This window comes from Marmota monax, unplaced genomic scaffold (assembly GCF_021218885.2).
Source record: "Marmota monax isolate L192 unplaced genomic scaffold, Marmota_monax_Labrador192_F-V1.1 WCK01_AAM20220418_F8-fsc00026, whole genome shotgun sequence".
NCBI classification, from domain to species: domain Eukaryota; kingdom Metazoa; phylum Chordata; class Mammalia; order Rodentia; family Sciuridae; genus Marmota; species Marmota monax.
In genome coordinates this window covers 14613480-14629986 of record NW_026693108.1, presented here as the reverse complement: position 1 = coordinate 14629986, position 16507 = coordinate 14613480, and the positions used below count along the sequence as shown (strand labels likewise).

At 35.7% G+C, this 16507-nt stretch overlaps 1 protein-coding gene across 2 annotated transcripts in view; it reads right to left on the bottom strand.

The window, feature by feature from the left end:
* Positions 1–1814: 1814 nt before the first annotated feature.
* Uggt2 (UDP-glucose glycoprotein glucosyltransferase 2) overlaps positions 1815–16507 on the bottom strand; it is a 166875-nt gene continuing 152182 nt past the window's right edge. For both annotated transcript variants that reach the window (XM_046454787.2, XM_046454788.2), the window contains 2 exons: positions 13281–13407; positions 1815–2284 (listed from right to left, as the gene is read on the bottom strand). In XM_046454787.2, coding sequence (XP_046310743.1) covers positions 2262–2284; positions 13281–13407 — 150 coding nt within the window. In that variant the 3' untranslated portion in view covers positions 1815–2261. The remainder of the gene's footprint in view (positions 2285–13280; positions 13408–16507) is intronic.

Below are 16507 nucleotides of genomic sequence, written 5' to 3'. Positions count from 1 at the left end.
GAAGCGGGTAGGTTTTTGTGTGGCAGTCTGTAGGCATGAAAGCTCAAAATAACTGGATTTCAAAATGTGTCATTTTATCAAAGAATGTCCCTATAAAGAAATACCTTACTTACAAACCCAGATTTTCAAATAAAAGGTATCAATGATCTGGAAATAAGTAAATTTGATTATTCAAATCACAAGATAACAATCAGGAGGTACCAAGACTTCATTATTCTGTAATTTGGGCTTATTTCTGAAACATTCTAGAATTTCAGACTGGTTGTTAGTAATGGGGATTGAGGACAGACTCAGATGTCTACCCAGCTGATCCTTCTTTCTGTAAGAATCTTAACAGACATGAAAACAAAGGCTGATGATGAAGGCAGGCAAAGTACCACCTGACAGTCAACTAGTCTTCTGTCCCAGGCACCATGGCAGATTCCTGGGAAGCTAGATGGTGCATCTGGCCTGGGCTGGGACCTTACAGTCTCTTGCCTCTCCCTGAAGCCCCAGCATTGTACCCAACTCCAAAGAAAAATGAGCTGAAGAGCTACATGGTTTTAGCCACTGTAGGCCAACCTATATCCCCTCAAGCCTCTGAACTCCCCCTAGGATCCTGTAAACCCACAGGAAAAATACAGTTCTACCAGAGTTGGCCACCCTTAGAGCACTGTTTTATCATAAGCACACAATAAGTGACAAGGGGAGAGGGGCAGGGAAGTGTTCTCTTATTAGGAATGAGTAGAGCTGCTAGGGGAAGGTACTATCTTGGTTTGGATCTTAAATGTCCCCCAAAAGCCCATATGCTAAGAGGCTTGGTAACCAGCCTGTGACACTCCTGGGAGGTGGTGGAACCTTTAGGAGTTCAAGCCCAGTGAAGGGAGTTAGGTCAGCTGGGGCCTGCCCTTGAAGGTGATGTAGGGTGCAGCTCCTTCCTCTTCGCTCTCTAGCAGCCATTAGGTGAACAGGCCTCCTTTATCATACAGTTCTATTGTGATATACTATGCTGCCACAGGCCCAAAGCAACATGGTCAGCAACCATGGACTGAAACCTCTGAAACCATGAACCGAATAATCTTTCTTTCTTGAAGTTGTTTATCTCAGGCATCACAGTGACAGAAAGCTAACAGGAATTTTTCAAATACTCTAGGGGCTGTGCTCAAATATTCAATGGTTAGTCCAGTTCGTAAGAGCTCAAAAGAGTAAGCAGAGAGCTTCTGGGCTCACTGTGGAACTCTGTATAGAGCTATCCAAAGATGGAATGGCCTGTGACTAGAGGAAGAGTTTTCCTCTGTCCTGGAGGTTTCCAAGATGATCTGAGGTTTTATGTGACAGAGCTCTGGAAATGGTGGCTGGCACATTTGGGCAACCACTAAACTCTATTAAATGTTTCTTAAACTTTACTCACCAACCAAATCATTTGGAGAGCCTTTTAAACAATTGTGATTTCCTATATTCATTTCAGACCTACTGAATCAGACATTAGGAAATGAGATTCAAATGATCTGAAATATCTATCTTCTAGTCCAAAGATCCAATGATTCTAGAATATTTGGGTAGTTTAATATTTACTATTCTTATTTACCCATTTCCTATTATTAAAACAGGAAAACAAACTGTTTATATCCGTAACATAGTTTTTATAGAAGTATCCAGTCCTTTTTAAAAAAGAATACATACACATATGCCCATGAGTGTAATTTTATGAAATAAAACTATAAGCATTAGAAAGAAACATAAATAAGTCTAGGATAAAAACCTTATAGTGCTTAAGAAAAATAAATGATTATACTGTAACATTAAATTCCATTTTAAAAAATAGTAGATATAAATGGGTTTAATTGCTTTTATTATTCAGAGATTACCATGAGTCCTTTTTCTTAGAAAAAATAATTTTTCTGATTTTCAGTTTTGTGAATAGGAATAGGGATGCACATAAAGCTGGAATACAAAAGGATCTTGATGGTTTGACAAACACCCACAAAGACCAGCTGGTCAGATGTCTTCTACCAGGTTAGTTGGCAAAACACCAAACTTAACAGACAGAAATCCAATGTTTCGGCCATCAGGAAAAAGGAACGATCCAGTTTTAAATATATAAATGGTCATTTATATATAACTTAGACTTATTCCATACATTAAGTATTTTAAATAATTAAAGTTTTTAAAACTGAAGAATGTAACTTATTAACGAAACTTCCTGATAGTCTTAGCAGTAGTTCCACACTTCCCAGCAGGTGGCAGATTTCAGTTGGTACTTTTCTCTTCCTGTTGCAGTGCTAGAGCTCATCGTGTGCCAATACTGTGGGGAAGGAAAGTTTATTTAGTTCTTGAAACCTTAAATATTAAATTAGCTTAAATTTCATCAAGGAATGGGATGGGGATGTGTGTGTATATAACTTAGCACTGGTGTTAACTGAAAATCTTAGTCTTAGTTTTTCTATATATTCATTACATTGACATGAGAGTAGCTCTTTGTACATCTTGGTACCCATTATACTATATCATAACTATTTGTCTTTTTAACCACCTAGAAGATGAGCTCCTATGAGTCTATGAGACAAGGAGCATGCCTTATTTACCTTTGTTATCTCTAAGACCCAGATATGTTCACAAACATTATTTTATGAAATAAAATCAGAAACACTTAAAAAATCCATAACATAAAACACAGCATAGGATTAAAACCCCAGTTTAAGATAAATAGATCTTGCCTGCTGGGCATGGTGGAGCACATCTGTAATCCCTGAGGCAGGAGGATCACGAGTTCAAAGCCAGCCTCAGTGATAGTGAGGTGCTAAGTAACTGAGACCTTGTCTCTAAACAGTGGTTGAGTGCCCCCGAGTTCAATCCCTGGTACAAAGAAAAAAAAAAAATCTAACAGATTATTCAACTTGCACAACAGGTACATATTGGTATTTTCTGGCAGGAATTGATTAAAATATTATTTAAACACATTTTGTTCTCCAAGGTGTCAGACTACATTTCTCTCTCCATTAAATTCAATTGGAAAGATAATAAGTATAAAAGGGGATGACAATAATGAGGTAAGTGCCAGAGTTATCAATGAATTTCTAGAAACGGAATAAAGAAGCATGCTGATATATAAGAGCTGAGATGATGAGCTGATTTCCTGGGAGGCCCTCCTAGCAGAGCATACTAGGGGGTCAGAAGTTAGGTAGGTAAAGCCAAGGACTGAAGGACTATGTGGGAAATCTGTGCCCATCAAGCCCCCACACTGCAGGGAGAAACAGAGTCGCTATTTAGTCCAAGATTAAAAAGTGGAAGACTTTTTCTTGAAAGATGATGGTGAAGAGGAAGACAGGGAGAAGTATTTCTGGGTGGGTGTGGATGCCCTAGAGTTCTTCACCTGGGTTCTTGGAGTGGTTGTGTGGGATGGGCTTTGGTATGTTCCTTGTCCACACTCCTAGAGGGAAGCCTATTAGACGCACCTATAGCTATCACTCCAGTTCAGGGAAGAAGCATACTGGAGAAAGACACATTTATACCATGACAGAGGAAACCATGCTAGCTGTAATGAATACCTGTGGAGAAATACCTGCACGGGGAGACCTGTGAGGAGGCGCACAAAGCACAGATACTAAAAGCACAAGCAGGCAGACAGGATGGAGCAGAGAGAATGAAGTGAAGCAGTGCAGAAGTGAAGTGTTTGCTCCTCCCTCCTGCTGAGTTTATTAACTCAAAAAAGTTACATACCACCATTACCATGACTACATTCTAATTAGTATTTCTTTAACCCTGAGTGTTAGCTAACTGAGATAAGGTCCAGGTTAGAATAAACATGGGGTCCCTATCCTCCAGGGGCATTACCATGGAGACCAGATAGTGCCTGCATAGTTATTACCTCAAGAGGGTGAGGCTGGGCATCCTAGGCCTGGAAGCAGGGTAAACTCGTGAAGGACATTGTATGGCAGCCTTGCATCCTGTGCTTTTGCACAGGAGTTTCCCAGTAGCCAGGTATATCCTAGCAGTCGGGCATTCTATGTCTTTGCACAGAAACTTCCTAGTCACCAAGCATGTCACAATCACGAAGTTTGTAGACCCCCAATCCCAAACACAGAACTCCCACAGGTAGCTATATATTTTGATCAATCTAATCTTTCATTCTTAAACATAAACAAGCAGCCAAGAATCTCCAGGTATTTGAGGAAGACAAATGACACAAGGAGAAAAGACCAAGATTCACTCACCAAAAAGCTCACCCTGAAGAAACATAGTAACCTAGAGGTCTACAGCAACACCTAAAATAATGCTAGTTAGTATTTTCAAGAGATAAGCCAATGAAGCAATAAAAACAGAACAAAACTGAAATTAAAAGGAAGCAAGCAGGGAAAAGATCTGTTGAGAATTAAGAAATATTTACCCAACTTTTTTAAAAAGTTGAAGATAAAGTGAAATAATTTACCAAAAACAGAGAGACAGAAAGAATATACTAGAGATATATACTTTATAATGTAAAGGATAAAGAAAATAATTCTGGCTGGGGTTGTGGCTTACTGGTGTAGCACTTGCCTAGCATGCATGAGGTACTGGGTTTGATTCTTGGCATCACATATAATAATAAATAATGGTCCATTGACAACTAAAAAAATATTTAAGAAAATAATTCTATTTACAGCAGCACCAAAAAGATCAAAGTTAAATATAACCAAGGAGGTAAAACATCTGCACACCAAAAACTACAAATTTCCAAAAGAAATGAAAGATGCAATAAATGGAAAGACATCTATGCTCACAGATTGAGACTATTGTTATAACGTTTGTACTACCCAGGGCAATCTACAGATTCAATGCAATGCCTATCAAAATCCCAATGACATTTTTCTGTAGAAATAGAAAATAACTCATCTTAAAATTCATATGAAGTCCCGGGGACACTGAAAACAATTGTGAAAAAGACAAACGCAGTTGGCGCACTCATACTTCCCAATTTCCACATTGCAAAGTTAAAATAATCAAAACAGTGTGATGTAATTTAAGATGGTGGATTACAGGAAGGCTGTATTCCTTACTGTTCCATGGCCTGGGATTCAAGCAGGAGTCCTGCTTCTCAGTGAGGTGGGTGAAAGAGGGTATTTCACTGAAATTTAGCATTGGACAATCAGAGTCTCTTCGAGACTCAGAAAATGGGTTCATTGAATAAGGAACAAGAAGGAGTACATTGGAGCCAAGCCAGGTGTGGCAGTTGCAACTGGTACAACAGACAGAAACACAATGTACAAATTTGGCAAGGAAAAACCTGTAGAACAGAAAAGCAGCATGAACTTGGCTGATCCAGAGCTTGCACAGAGAACTGGTGTTTGAAATGTGCTCTGTGTTTCTTAATTGCCAAATGGACAGCTGAGATGGGGGGCAGTCATGAGGGGGCCATGCTGCAGCTTACTGCTGTGGGAGTGTGGAAGATCATGGCAAACAATGCCATACTGTCCCAGAAAGCAGCCATGGTAGATGGCCTATCATGCAAGTATAGTGGAATGTGACGTGAACACGCACAGAGAAAAAAACTGTACTCAGGGAGAAGCAAGTCAGATATACAAAGAGAAATGCAATCTGCTTTCTCTTTGAGTCTGGTGGTTCAGGTAACCAGCTGAAGCAGATCAGGACACTGAACATGCAGGTGTGAATACACCAAGCCTACGTAGGCTCCCCGGCCCTACAAGCAGAAATTTCAGGAGGCTCCTGAGATCAGCAGTTGACAGCTGCCCAGCAGTAGGGATGTGTTGATCTGATCTTTCCAGAACAGATACACCCACCCAGCAAAGTCTCAAAGGCCTGATCAGAGCTAAGCCCCAGCACTAGAAGTGCCCACTTAGAACTCTGTAGCAGTTGCACTGTGGAAGTGCATGGATCTGGTCTGTGTAGACAAAACTCCAATCAACAGTACTTCACATTCCATCCTACCTTATACTGGTGAGAAGGAAAGTTGAGAGCTATTTCAACTAGTTTTTTAGGACACTCCAGCTGGTGACCACCACAAAAAGAGGAAGGCTTTAATAACCCCTATCTCTTGCCCAAAGGGGTACACAGCCCAGGAAGAAACAAATAGGACAGTCGGGGACAGAAAGTGATCAGCCATCCTTGTTGACAGTTTTGACCACCTCAGTGGAAACAATTCCTTCATTTTTAAATGAGAATCTTTTTTACTATTATTATTTTTAATATTTATTTTTTAGCTGTAGTTGGACACAATACCTTTATTTTATTTATTTTTATGTGGTGCTGATCAAACCCAGGGCCTCGCATGTGCTAGGCAAGTGCTCTACCACTGAGCCACAACCCCAGCCCATTTTTGTTCTTAATGTGCTGACTGGTTTATGAAAAAAAAAAAAAGAAATATATATATAATATATAATATATAATATATATAATAATATATATTATATATATAATAATATATATTATATATAATATATATAATAATATATATTATATATATAATAATATATATTATATATTATATATATAATAATATATATTATATATATAATAATATATATTATATATTATATATATAATAATATATATTATATATTATATATATAATAATATATATTATATATTATATATATATCTTTTTTTCTCCTATTTAGCATTTTTTAAACAATTAAAAAAGAAATTACTTTTCTGTCTTGTCTTTTGTGGATTATGTTTTGGATTGCTTATTTTGATTTTGTTTTTGAATGTTTCTCTTGCTTCTTTTTCTTCTTACTCTGCAATTGCCAAAGTTTCTTATTCTTTTTTCTCTTATTTTTTCTCTCCTTCTTTATAGCCATTACTTGCTACATCTTTTCTTCTTTCTCAATTCATATTTTGAACATTCTAAACTTTCTTTACCTGCCCTTTCATACTTTCTTTTCTCTTAATGAACTATATTTTTACTATCTTCTAGAACTATTTGTTTATACAATTCCTGACCCCACCATTTATGTTGTTGCAGTTATTACTATAGATGGTATTGTTGACAGATGCTTACTTTAATGCCAGATCTAGTTCACAGCTATTTATTGTTTTTGCTGTTGGCAACTGCTAACTCCACCATTCCTGTTTTTGTGGTAATTAGTGTTGTAGATGTCATAGTAGGCAGCAATCATTTATTTTAATGTTATCTATATTGTATGCTTTGGTTGTTGCTATTGTTTCTTTCCCCCCTTTTCTACTGGGACATTACAAGTTCACAAAGTAGATACTCAGGTGTTGAGCTAAACCCAGCCAAGAAAGTATACTTGATCCACACACAAATCAACTATGTCAAATTTCAATAATACTTTAATACAAAGAAGAGAAGAGACAAAACCTCCAAATTAACAACCAGATACAAAGTAGGACAGTCCAGGGCACTCTCAGTTCCTACTGGTGGAGATCCACTCCTATAGCAAAACCAGAGAATAAACACAAAGGCTGTGAATCAACACATTTGAGGGTCTCAATCTAGATCATTCCCATATCCTTTGAATAGACAGAACAGTTAAGAGCAATCACAGAGGGTGTACCCCATACCCTGATGTTTAGAACACCATTCTTAGAACAACCCATCTGCAGGGAAAGTGGAATCCTCAAGTTCTGACACAATATACACTATCAAAATACACTGATCGTCATCAAAGAATGAAAAGCAAAACTATAACATAAAACCCATTTGCAAATACAGTGAAAAATTCACAAGAACCTGATATCTCACAAGACACTGGCAAGAGAAGGCTATGCCCTAAAAAGGCCCACTAATAAAAGTAGAAGAGAAACCCATCTCAACAGAAGATGAATAGCATTACCTTAGATTAGGTAGAGGTAAGTGAAGGGGAGGAGTTGAGGGGATATGAGGATAGGAAAGAGTAGAATGAAAGAGACATTATTACTTTATGTATATATGTGACTGCATGACCAATATGATTCTATAACATGTACACTCAGAAAAATGAGAAATTATATCTATCTATGTATGATGTATCAAAATGCATAAATGCATTCTACTGTCATGTATAACTAATTAAAACAACTAAAAATTTTAAAAAGTCAGGTCACATTTAGAGGTAGACAATAAGAATTACTTCCAATTTCTCAGCAAAAACTCTAATATGCTGGAGGGCTTAGAATGATGTGATCCAAGCACTTAAAAAAAATAACTGTCAACCAAGATTGCTATATCCAGAGGAGCGATCCTTCAGAATCAAAGAATTCATGAATACAAAGCTGGCACTACAGAAAAAAGTTAAAGAAATACTACACACAGAAGAAATAAAAAACACGCCCTATAGTTTTCAAATAAGCAAATGAAAAACAGGACCAAAGTAAACATTAGGGATAAATTGAAATAGCAGAAATTAATAACATCTCTCCATAAAAACACTTGAATGCACACAGTGTCAACTTTCCAACTAAAAGACATAGGCTTGCAGAATGGATTAAAAATACAAAACCTAACTATATGTTGTTTTCAAGAGACTCACCTTACAGGCAGACAGCCACAGACTGAAAGTGAAAAAAATAACAATTGATATACTATGCAAATGGATCAAAAAATGAGGAGTAGCTGCTCTCATATCTGAAAAGTCAGAATTCAAGCCAAAATTAATTAGTGACAAGGTCAATTCAAGTGATAAAGGAAACAACTCAAGAAGATATAATGAGAGTAAATTATTTATGCCCAGAATATTCACATACCTAATTACATAAAAACAGAAACTACTTGACTTATCCAGTACAATAATACTGGGTGATTTCAATATAAGTCTCTCACCAATAGGTAGGTCATCTAGAAATAAAGTCAGCAAAGACTCTTCAGATCTGAAATATATAGACTTAAATCTTTAGACTATTTCATCCAACAACAGCTTAATTCACTTTCACAGCTCTTCATGCAGCCTTCTCCAAAGTAGACTTCAAATTATAATGCAGAGCTACAGTAACAAAAACTACATGAAACTGGCATAAAAACAGACTCGAAGACCAAAAGTATATTCAATGGAATATTACTCAGCTTTAAAGAAGAATGAAATTATGGCATTTGCCAGTAAATGAATGGAGTTGGAGAACATCATGCTAAGTGAAATAAGCCAATCCTGAAAAACAAAGAGACAAAGAAGAAGACAAAGAGACAAATCTGCCCATCTGTAGTCATCTGATCCTTGACAAAAGTCCCAAAAAGATACACTGGAGAAATTACATCCTTTAAAACAAATGGTGCTGGGAAAATTGATTAACCATATGTAGATGAATGAGACTATATCCTTTTCTCTCACCTTGCACAAAAGTCAACTCAAAATGCATCAAGACCTATGAAATATACCAGAAACTATGTAACTCCTAAAAGAAAAGTAACTCCAACATATGGACACAGGCAATGACTTTCTCAATAAGAATATGTCCTAAAGCTCAGGAAATAATACCAAGAATTAATAAATGGGATGACATCAAATTAAAAAGCTTCTGCATGGCAAAAGAAACAAGAATGTGGGGAGAGAGCCTACAGAATGAGAGAAAAATCTTTTCTAGCTTTTATTCTAAAAGAGGATTAATATCCAGAATAAAGAACTCAAAACACCAAAAAAAAAAAAATCCAATTAATAAGGCAAATTAATTAAACAGGTACTTCTCTAAAGAAATACAAATGTCTAACAAATTTATTAAAAAGTATTCAACATCTTTAGCACCTAGGTAAATACAAATAAAAACTAGTTATTAAAAAACTTAGTTTTACTCCAGTCAGAAAGGCAGCCACCAAGAATATAAATAATAAAAAATACTGGAGACGATGTGAAGAAATGGATTTCTACTGTTTGTGAGATTATAAATTAGTACAATGGAAATCAGTATGGAAGTTCCTCAAAAAAGTAGAAATGGAACTACTGTATGACCCAGACTTTAAAGTCAGCATACTATAGTGATACATGCAAACCCAAGTTTATAACAGCACAATTCATAATAGTCAAACTATGAAATCAGGTGTCTGTCAATGGATGAATGAATAAAGAAAAATAAATTAAAAAGTTTAATTCAGTTATAAAGAATGACACTGTCATTTGTAGGCAAATGGATGCAACTTGAGAACATTATGTTAAATGAAAAAAAAAAATCAAGCTCAGAAGGTCAGGGTTGTATGTTTTCTTACCTATATGGAAGCTATAGAAGAAAAAAAAAGGCATATGGGGAAGAATCTCTTGAAAATTGAAGGGAGATCACTAGAGTTAGAGAAAATGGACTCAGGGGATAGGAAGCAGGGGAGGAAAAAAATACTGGGAAATAATATTGGCCAAGTTATATTGTCATATTATGTGAATGTACAAATATGTAACAACAAATCCCTGTGTTGTAATATGCTAAATAAAAATATGGGAAAAACCCAATGTGGTACTGGCAAAAAGACAAAGATATGTAGACCAATGAGATAGAGCACCCAGGAATAAAAAACCCGGCATGTATGATTGACTTGTCTTCAAAAAAATACCAAGGTCACTCAAAGAGAAAATTTGATAAGTCTCTACAGCAGGTAGGAAAAATAAATATCCACATAAAAATAAATGTCCACAAAAAAAAAAAAAGAATGAAGTTTGGCTCTTAACCTACTCCATATACAAAAAAATTAAAACTGATTCATTTAAAGTGTAAGACCTGAAACTATAAAACTCCTGGGAATAAAACATAGGGAAAAGATTTATGAGATTAGATGTGTTAATGACTTCTTACATACGAAACCAAAAGTGCAAGCAAACAAAGGAAAAATAGGTGAGACTACATCAGAGGGCACAATCAACAGAATGCAAAAAGGCTACCTACCAAAGGAGAAAAATACCTACAAGTCAAATGTCTGATAAGGGGTTAATATCTAGAATGAATATATATATATATATATATATATCTAAAAACTCATACAACTCAACAACAAAAAATTAAAACACCTGATTAAAAAATGGGCAAGGATTTTCAGACATTTAAAGATGATATACAAATGATCAACAAGTATATGAAAAGATGTTCAACACCACTGATTATCAGAAAAAATGGTATCAAAAACTCAATGAGACTTTCATCTCAGACTCATTAGGAAGGCAACCATTAAAAAAAAAATAGTACAATTACTGTGAGAATGTAGAGAAATTGGAACTCTTATGCACTGTTGGTAGGATCATAAATGTTGCAAACCACTATGGAAAACGCTATTGGGGACTCATCAAATTTAAAAGTAGAACTATCATGCGCTTAGCAGTACCATTTCTGGGTAGGTATGTAAAAGAACTGAAAGCAGGGTCTCCAAAAGATATTTGCACATTCATATTCACTGCAGTTAACAGTAGACCAAACACCTACTGATGGCTGAGTGGATAAACAAAATAAGGCATACACATAAAATGGAATACTACTAAGCCTTTAAATGGAAGGAGGGCTGGAGGTGCAGCTCAGTGGGAAAGAGCATGCCTTGCATGTATGATGCCCTGGGTTTGATCCCCAGAACTACAAGGGGGGAAAAAAGATGATTAGAAGGAAAGAAAATACTTTTACTATAATCAGAAAGGGCCTGAGGACATTGTGCTAAATGAAATGTCAGCAACAATAAAACAAATACTGTGTGATTCCACCTAATATGAGGTTTCTAGAGTAGTCAAATGCATAGAGACAAAGTAGAGTGGTGGTTATCAGAGGCTGGGGATAGGAGGAAAAGGGAAAATGTTTTTTAACAGATATAGTTTTAGATTAATAAACTGAAAAATATCACGGAGATATGTCTCAATATAATGTGAACATATTTAGCATTAGTGAATTGTATGCTTTTTAAATGGTTAAGATGGTAAATTTCATATTCTGTATTTTTCTACCACAATAAAAAGTGAATCAATAATGTAGAGGATTAATTCAAGAGGTTAAAAAAATTCAATTAATTAGAATTCTGGAAAGAGAACAGAAAAAATGGAATGATTATTTTTCAAAACTCCAAAAGTACAATGAAAAAAAAAAGTCAAAGGCCAGAGAGAGATGAGTCTTTAGGAAACAAAGCTGATGGGATGCAAAGAGAGTAGTGATAGAGATTGTTACAAACAATGACATCAAGATAAATAACAGGGATGGAGCAATAGCTCAGTACTAGAGAGCTTGCCTAGCACCACCAGACCCTGGATTTAATCACCAGTACCATAAAATAAATAAACTTAATAAAGAAGTATTTCTCTAGAAATACTAGAGAAAACCAACAAAACTAAATGTTGGTTCTTGGAAAAGATTAACAAAATTGACAAACCTGTAGCTACACTCATTATGGAAAAAAAAAAAAAAAAAGACATTACCAAAAGTCAGAAACAAAAATGGGGACATTACTACATATTTTACAGAAAAAAAAAGAATTCTAAGAGTATTATGAACAATTATATGACAACAATTTATATAACTTAAGGTGAAATGAACATATACTTAGAAGTGCACATGTATTTGTTGAAGCTTTTATAAGGTGATAAAATGCCTAGGCAAAAGCAACTTTTCAAATACTAAGAAATGTAAGCAAATCTAACCCAAACCAGGTCACTCTTCAAACCACAACTAAGATTACTAAAACCAGAAAAATAATAAAGATTAATTAGAAGACATGAGGTAATGTTTTTAGTGAGCTACCTAAAGCTCTTACTACTTTGGATTTTCACATTTGGGAAATTCAGTGTAATTTTTTTTCCTCTTTTGGGTACCAGTGATTGAACCTGAGTTGGTACTTGACCACTGAGCCACATCCGCTGCCCTATTTTGTATTTTACTTATAGAGACAGGGTCTTATTGAATTGCCTAGTATCTTACTTTTGCTAGGGCTGGCTTTGAACTCGTGATCCTCCTGCTTCAGCCTCCTAAGGTGCTAAGATTACAGGTGTGTGCCACCATGCCTGGTAAATTCAGCGTAATCTTAAAGACAACATTTATTTTTCACCTCTGTATCAGAAGACTAATATACTACTTAGCTATATAGAGGTATAAATTGAAGATCCTTGGGGGATAACATCCATTTTTAAATAAAAATGAAATTCTTAGTCATTATGCAGACTTTTTTTTTTTTTAATGAACACATACCTTTATTTTATTTATTTGCTTGTGGTGCCAGGGATTGAACCCAGTGCCTCACGCATGCTAGGCAAGTGCTCTACTACTGAGCCACAATCCTGGTCCATTTTGTGCAGACATTTTTAAATAAAAACTGACAATCACTTGAGAATGTAATTAAGAACAATCTCAATACTGTCTGTAATCTTCAATATTCTCATCTTGTCAGTGTAATATGGTTCAGATATCATTGCAAGGTGATGACTTACTTGCACTTTTCTTCTTATTTTCAAGATTATCTAGTAATTGTCGTATCTCTGTATCATATTCTATCCATTCTGGGACAATCCTGGCAGCAGCTTTTAGTTTTGGTTCTTTTGTTTTGGGATTATTGCACTAAAAGTTTAAATAAAATTTTGTTAGTGAAGAACCATGCTTTTTAGTAAATAAACGTAAGGGAAATACTTGGCGACACTTCTGTTTTACTAGGGCAAACAAAATATATCTTACAAAAAGCAGAGCCCTACTCAGAACTTGAATACTGGAAATTTAATACAGGTAGGATCAAATGAAATGACAAATATACACACACACACACACACACACACACACCTATATCAGTAATAACTGCTTAATACAAGTACTCAATCAGAAACTTAAAAAAAATTGAAAGACAATTTGTTGGTTCATAAGAAGAGTGTCAAACAATTCTTTATAATGCTTTAATGAAAGATCTAAATTGCATATCATACTGCAAAGGAATGTGGCAGGGGTCAGTCTTCATTTCTTCACCCCCAAAAGAAACTAAAATAACAATCCCCAGTGTTTGCTGATATACCATCAACTTAACCTACTTGGTCCCACTATCAAGTGTTTTTTTTTTTAATTAAAAAAAGGTTAAAAGGAAAAAGTTATGGGATGAGGTTGATAAGGATCTGATGTTGGTTACTTCTGAAGGCACAGCTGAAGGATGTCCTCATGTGCTGAACATAAGCAGTGAGAAAAGAGAGGCATCAAACTTATGACCCCAGTACCTTTGGCTTGAGCAATGTGAAGAATGTAGTTACTGCTTACTGAGAGAGAAAAGACAACAGGAGGAATATCAACTTCATCAAGTTACAAAGGCAGCCCATCTGCTATGTACAACTCATTAATACAGAAAGTGTCTTGAAGCTAGCTTCTATGTGACACTTTCTCAATTGGCTTTTCTCTTACTGCCATGGGGAAAGCTATTAGTCATCAGCCACAAGCTTGCTGTCAAATATATTCAGTTAATTACACTGTGGTTTTTTTTTTTTTTTAATTTTCCTTAGAGTGATATATTTCAAAAGCAAATGGAAAATGGGATCTTTTTCACAGAAGATAACTTCACAGGCAATATTTTTTATAAAGTAAAAGTTATGGGACTACTTTCTTTTTAATTGAAAGCAACTACTAAAATAAAAACACTGTTTTCTTTAGGTTGTGTGTGTTGCGCACTACAATATGTGTGTGGGTAGGCATTTGTGTTTTCTATCCTCTTTATCAGTGGTTCTAAGTAGGGAATCATATCCTTCTGGAGGAAACTTTGGCAAGGTCTGGGAATTTTAGTTGTCATTACTGAGGGGAAGTGGGGTACTATTGCCATCTAGTGGGTAATGGTCAGGGGATGCTGCTGAATATTACACAACGGATAGAACAGGCAAGCATTATCTATCCCCAAACGCTAAGCTTAAGAAACCTGGATTAAAAAATGAGACAGCAGCGCAACATTCCTTTCCACCTTCAATACCATTAATCATGCTCTTTTACTCACTTTCAGGCCATTTCCTTAAGATTTTTCTGCATTCCCTTAACTTTTTTTCCCCAAGAATAGCTCACTCTTCCATTTTAAGTGTTTGAGAGGTGGTTTTCTGAACATCAAAATGTATGACACCCTTCTTTTTCTGTGCAGCACTATTGATAGGAGGTAGATATCCATTCAAGAATGAAACTTTTTCAGCTCGTTTACATTAAAATTTGGAAGTGTGACCAACACCTATTAAGAATCCAGGACTTTAAGATTCAGGACATGTTTTCCACACTCCTATTTACTTTTCTCCAGATCAGCACTATCCAATAGAGGTATGATGGAAACCAGGTTAGCCACTGAATATTTCCTAATAGCCATTTATAAAATATAAAATGAATAGGTAAAATAAAATTTGATAGTATACTTTAACTTAATATACCCAAAATGCAATTAGTCGACATGTAATCAATATAAAAATAGTGATGACATATTTTAGTATTCTTTTTATTACACTGAGTCTTTAAACTCTGATGTGTATTATTTACAACTTTATAGCACACCTCAATTCAGACTAGCAACAATTTTAAGTGCTCCAAAGCCATAAGTGCAACTGGCTGTTGTATTAGAAGGAGTGGCCTCAGAGGAACAGAGATGGTGACAAGAGCTGAGAAAATGAAAAAGGCACAGGTTGATGGGGAGTGGTCCCTGAGTCATGGCCAGAGCACAGGGAAGCTACTTGCTGACGGGGATGCTTACTTAGATTGGCTACATGAGTGTGACCCCACAGAAGTTTTGGGGTTTGCTATAGTAGCTCATGTTAAACCAAGTACTGAAGATCTCAGGGAGACCTGTGGCACTAACACATCAGATACAACCTTATCTTCACAATACAACCTTAACATCTTAATAGTTATACTCAGTAATGTTCTTGACTCTGCTTCATAAAATTCTCTTGCTTCCCTCTTAACAAGGCCATTTTATTTGTTTCTATCACATTCTACCACCTCTGACTGCATTAGACCATGGTGGTTTGCTACTTTTTAAAAATAATCTATGGATCTACATATATCTGGGTAAATGTCCCAGGACCTTATGGTCCTCCCTTATTTTGTTCAAAATAGTAAAAATGCTATGTTTTTGTAGTTCATTCTTCAAGGAAGACCTTGTAAATATTTTATACTCAAACACTTTCATTAACAATATTATGGTCAGAGAAATAATTGTATTATTTTACAGTACTGGAATGTATGTTCTAGACAGTTGGAAAAACAAATTGGCTTCAAATATTTTGTGCTTAGGAAAGCATAACTATGCTGTGTAGCTTAAAATGAAAATCTAAAAAAATAAAAAAAAAGAAAATCTAAGAGAAATAATCTCTGAAAAATAAGCAAGGAAGGACTATAAAAAAAGACAAGTGTAAGATAATTTCAATAGACAAAATTATCTTGGTAATCTCCTTTGGGGAGAATACCAATGAGAGAACTGATGTGAGGCTTGTTAAGATGATATAGCCGATTTATAAACATCTTCAGCAGTTAGCTCATGATCCTCCTTTCAAAAGATCCTAAGTAGAAAAGATGTTCCACAGCAAAACTGTTACCACTATTCTTAAGATAGGCCTGCTTGTGAAGTTGTCCCTTGACTGGCATCTAAGAACTCAGGTTTCAGACAGGTCTCACATTCCCTAATAAGAGTGGCTCACTGTGCCTAAACTGTGCAAATGTG